The following is a 5,487-nucleotide window of genomic DNA, read 5'->3' as shown; positions in this document are numbered from 1 at the left end:
GATGGTGTTCTTTCAAAATGTACCGAAGTTGGGATTTAATTACGACGAATTAACACACATTTAATATTTATTTTAGCAATCCTTTTCAAAAAAGGAAACAAAACGTATTGGCATACAGGGTCGAAAATAAATAAATCAAGGAAATGAACCGAAAACGCTATTGAAAAATCTGGCAAAATATAATTATATAACGTGGATATACGGAACACCAGAACCTCTCTGATTTGCAGATTGAAACTTGAAAGTGTTTCCAATACACATTTTTCTGTTTTCTCTCACAATGAAACATGTTTTTAATGTTCTTACTTCCTTCTTCATCAACTGTGATTCGCAAGATATCAATAGTGTTTTATTTTGTCCATTTGTGCACTCCAATACGAGTACTTTTTCTTTTTGATAAAGATTTTAAATATAAAGGGCGGCTATCTCAGAACACCCTTAAGAAGCAAAATTTTTGCAAGAATGCTATTTTACCATAATACAATAATCAGATCGCAATAAGATGTTTATTTCAATATTTTTTTAATGCATATTATATGTTTGTTTGCCTCTTTTCTAACATTCATCTGGACTTTTTTTTTCCCAGTCTCCGTTTGCATCAATCATTATAGATCCGTCTTTAGTGACGCAGTAGCAGCCTGGTTTTCCTGGACCTCCGTAATCGCACTGAAAAGTCTTATAGGATCCATCCGGATTGCATTCCAACCAACTGACATCCGCCATTGTCCTTTCCTCCACTGAAAGAAGAAATTCAAAAACGGAGAAAATATTTTTTTTCACTATAAATCAAGGCATCAAAATTCACTTTTAAAGGTACTAGTCAGACTAAAAGTTTTGCTTGCTACTATTTTCACATTCATGAAAAATGAGAAATTTTTTACAATTTAATAGTTGTTGGATGAATGAATTTTTGGTGACTGAAATCATCAAAGAATTCAAAGAATGAACTTAAGCAAAACATATTTATTACTACAAAAATATCAATCCCCATGCAGTTTCGACATTTTATTCTAACTGCTTTCAAATATTCACACTTATACAACTGTTTAGGGGATATAGCATTCGCCTTCCAATGAGGTGAACGGATACGAATCCCAACAATGGGAAACATCCCTGAGGATGATCGGAAGACATGCCATCACAATTTTGATCCTCTGCAGAGGGGATGGCACCCTTGGTTTTGGTAGCCCGACGACCTGCATGTGAAGCCGAGCACTTTACGGTAGAACAGTTTAGCGGAAATAGCAATAAATTCTGGTTGTAGAGATAAGTAAAAGAAACTTGTACTGTCATCCTACAGATTGCTCCAGTTAAAAAAATTTAAACCCACGCAGGTCGGAAAGTAATTAACATTTAAAGTGACTTCAAAAACTGTTTTTAGCGGTCTGAAGACAGAAATTTATGTAGTCGCTAAGTTTCTTCAGAATTTTTATATTATTCTGAAATTAAAGCTTAACTTAGCTTATTTCTAACAAATAAGAAGTAAGGAATTTAATAAAACTTTAATTGAGATTAGGTAGCACTTTAACTTTTTGAGGAAACACTACCATCTCTTAAATGACCAGTGAAAAAGTCTTACCCATCTTTTTACCGTCTGCTTGCTCTTGCTGACATTTTGTTAATGCTTGAACACCCAAAACTGCTGCGAAGCAGAAAATTAAACCAGCGAATGCTAGATGTCTCATTTTCCTAAAAGAAAGAATGTTAACATAAATTAATTAAAAAGCAAATTGTTGATCAAATGTATTTTCTTAATTTTTTTTTTAAAAAAATAACTTTTTTATGCGCACCAGAATGTTCAGGTTGAATAAAAATAAATTGTCATATTTCTACATAAATATCCTTCAATTTTAACTCGGATTTCTTCAAAGAGTCAAGAAAGAACTTGGATAAAGTTAAAAACTAAATAATTTTATCTCAACATATTGTGAACTTATTTTGGAAAATGCTATGTTTTCTAGGTCTTAAATGTTCTTTGAAAACCGAAAAGAGACTTTTTAACAGAAATTTGCTACAGCAAACTGTGATATAGGCTCTTAAGAATGATGGAAGGGACATTTCCTTGATTTTATTCTAGAACAAAAATGGACACCCTATTCACCAGACTAGAATTCGATAGGGATTTTTTTTGTTTTCTACACCTTGGAGACAAATGTTTATGCTGAATCTCATAAACGTTGGCATTTTTGTATAAAATCCCTCTTTGGCTTCTCATAAAATTGAGAGTCTCTCTCTGTTGGCGCAAGGAATGGGGCAAAATATCAATTGGCAAATTGTTGCCATAAGCAGTTGTGACACCAAAGCTTATTACTTTGAAAATTTGAAAATAGTAATATTTGTAAAAATTTTTTTGTAAATATTTGTTAAAACCAGGTAGTATTTTTTCCTTTTGAAAATTTTATTGCAAGATTGTTTCTTGTTTTCTGTTGTACTGTTTGACAATTTTACTGTATATAAATTTCAACTAAACATTAATGCATGTAACGCAAGTTACCAAAAACTAGGAAAAGTTTTTATGTGTAAAGAAGAACATGTGATACAAAAGTAAGAATATTATTTTTTCTTTATTAGAGGCTAGCACTAAATAAGTAGTAATAGTTTTTTTTTTAAATATTATTTATTTATTGTTTTGTGCACTATTCAACATATGTAACGTAAGTTACTGACTTGCATGTAATGTAAGTTACCAATGTGAAATGAGTTCATTTCTTTTGAAAATTGGCATATAAACTAAATAAGATGTATCCAGCTACAATATCAAAGTTTAAATAAATAAACACTGCCTTAGGATATTAATTTTATTGAAAATCTTTGCATCAAGTCATTTTATTGGGTGTTGGCATTCATATGTTTTCAAAGTTGGACGAAATCTCTCTACAAGCTAATGGTGGCAAGAAGAAAGTACAAGCACGTTATCTTCTTCATTCAGTTCGAGAAATGTACCAAATGTTTATGGAAAAAAAATCCAGAATGCAAAATTAGAAGACTAAGTCCTTTGAGCTCCGTCCAAAGCATGTCTTGCTTAGTAGCAAACCTCCTAGAAATGTTTGTCTTTGTAAGTATCACGAAAACTTCGGATAAGCTACTGAAGCCTTCAGAAAATTCCATAATGTTCCATCTTACGCAATACTTCAGAAAATTATTTTTATGTTCAGAAAAAACAGATGAGTGCTGGTCTGGAGAATGTGTGCCGGTGGATATCAAAAATGTTCACATCTGGTCAGATGGGCCAAGGATTCAGTTCAAGAATCGATGTATAACTCCGGTCTTACCTGTTTTTGAGATTCATCATGGTAAAATATTGATGTGGAATTATTTTGCCACGTCACACGGCAAGAGTCCTGTTGATGGGACAGGTGGATCTATTAAAGGAAGTGTAAGAAATGTCGTATAGAAAAGAAAACATATTGTCATCAATGCCTCTGAGTTTGGGGTAGCAACACAAGAGCATTGAACAAAAATAAATATGGTAGAAATCACACCAGAAGATATTAAGAAGCGTCAGAAAAAGTTAATCTGTCTAGTCTATTCTCAAAAGCTCCACAGATTAAAAACATTAAGCACATCCACCATTCAAAAGTTCAAGAAGGTATACCAGAAGAGTTTTTTGAGTGAAAGATGTTGAAAAACAAAATGATGAATCCAAAATAAAAGCTGGAGATTGGTATATGGTTAGATACGAGGAAATGTTATATCCTGGTGTGGTAATGTCTGTTGAAGAGCAAGAATTTAAAGTCAATGTAATGGCTGCTGTGGGAATCTATTGGAAATGACCAGGAAAAAGAGTTGAAATATTCTACCAGAAAAAAAGCATGGTGAAAAGAATTGAGCCCCTATACTAGTTAATAACAGAGGACATTATAAGTGTGCATAGTAATGTCTGAATCAAGTGTGTAAATCAAAAGCTTTTTGAGTTTACTTCATGTACACTTTTTCTCCCTTGCACTATACTGTTTAAATATATTAATTTGCATTTGTACATTACTGGAGTAAAAGTTTGATGCAAAGGGAATTTCGTAACGTAAGTTACTGTAACGTAAGTTACCCATTTAAAAAATTATATTTAATTTAACTTTTGAAATAAAATCCTAAATCTAGGCATAATAAATATTTAAACATGTCAGTAAAATGATACATCTAATCTTAATCAATTAACATTTGTATAAGAACAGAATTTTGCCTTCAAGCATATTGCAAATTTATGCCATTCCTTTTTCAGTAACGTAAGTTACAGCACTAGTTTTAGGTTTTTACACTGCTTAAATTGAAAAATATTAATTATTCTAATTAGTTTCCTTTTGGTTTTGATTGAAATTTTAAGAAATCACTTTATTTTAGATTGTGTATCAGTATTATTTGTTTGCTTCTAAGTTCTCAGTGCAATAAAGTTTCTGTGAATGTAACGTAAGTTACCATGGAATAGCCCTGTTTTATTTCTTAAGAAAACGAGAGATTCTTTAAGAATGTAAGCTACTTACCTTGCTTAAATGAAAATAAAGGAATATTTTATTCGATTCTAGTATCGTTTAAGTAGGAAACAAAAGAATTCTAAAATGGAGCAACACTTCTATTTGCTTAAGCGGAATAGCCATCATAAACTCAGAATAGTTTAGATTTACATCTGTTCAAACATTCGTAATAGTATGGAATTGAATTTTGATTTTCAATTAAAGGAACAGGTAAATGAATATTTATATAATAAATAACACATTTTATATAATTTTATTTGTATAAATATTTATGCAATAAATGAAGCATACATAGTATCATTATATGGATTGTGCAAAACATGAAATCAAAAATGATTTCGAAGATTCAACTCCAAGTTATTTATATTAAAAATAACTTTTATAAATATAAGTTATTTTAACGATATTTACTTTAGGAATTAGATTGGATGTATTAAAATACAAGAATAAAGATAATACTTTTACATTTCTGCATCAATTTTGTTTCTATTTATATCGTAAAGTGGGATATTATAGTTATTTATTTAATATTGACATTTCCTTGCAAACAATTTTTAAAGATTTATGTATTTTAATGGAGAACTTAGAATCTCTCTTCTGTAGACCTGAGACTGACGATTATGCAAGTTTTTTTGACCAATAAAAGCAGAATTTCTTCTTATTTTATCGTCCAATATAATTAATTGTCAATCAAAAATTGATTACTTTCCCCCAGTGCTTTAAGCAAAATTTATCATTATAATATCACCAAAACTAATTAAACTCTATACAATTTTGACTACTTCCCTATTAGCTAATGTTCTTAAATTTCAATTGTTTTTCTGTGCCGAATGACAATGAAAGTTTCAATTTTTTTTATGGCAACTATCAGAATTGTTAGCCATTCAAAATTTTGACTATTTGCTGACTAGCTGGAGTGATCATGTTTCAAATGAAGCTGTGCTTATAATAGAAGTCTATGCTTATAATTACATTTGCTTCCTAAATATTGCAGGCAAACCTTTTATTGCAAATTGCA

General features: G+C 30.6%; 1 protein-coding gene across 1 annotated transcript; it reads right to left on the bottom strand.

The window, feature by feature from the left end:
• Nucleotides 1-487: 487 nt before the first annotated feature.
• LOC139426923 (uncharacterized) lies at nt 488-4,604 on the bottom strand. The gene is made up of 3 exons (XM_087152198.1): nt 4,479-4,604; nt 1,580-1,689; nt 488-737 (listed from the first exon to the last, which is right to left on the bottom strand). The coding sequence occupies exons 2-3, from the start codon at nt 1,683-1,685 to the stop codon at nt 556-558; spliced, it is 288 nt and encodes a 95-aa protein (XP_087008324.1). The 5' UTR covers nt 1,686-1,689; nt 4,479-4,604; the 3' UTR covers nt 488-555.
• Nucleotides 4,605-5,487: the final 883 nt, after the last annotated feature.

The sequence above is a fragment of the Parasteatoda tepidariorum genome, chromosome 9 (genome assembly GCF_982258835.1).
Source record: "Parasteatoda tepidariorum strain Cologne lab strain chromosome 9, Ptep-v5.0, whole genome shotgun sequence".
NCBI classification, from domain to species: domain Eukaryota; kingdom Metazoa; phylum Arthropoda; class Arachnida; order Araneae; family Theridiidae; genus Parasteatoda; species Parasteatoda tepidariorum.
The sequence above is the reverse complement of the archived record's forward strand: the minus strand, read 5'-3'. Positions and strand labels throughout refer to the sequence as shown.

Coding starts and splice junctions, on each gene's coding strand:
- LOC139426923 (XM_087152198.1), bottom strand. CDS start 1,685: ATGAGACATCTAGCATTCGCTGGTTTAATTTTCTGCTTCGCAGCAGTT. Junction 738..1,579: donor AGCAGACGGTAAAAAGATGG/GTAAGACTTTTT, acceptor TTCTTCTTTCAG/TGGAGGAAAGGACAATGGCG.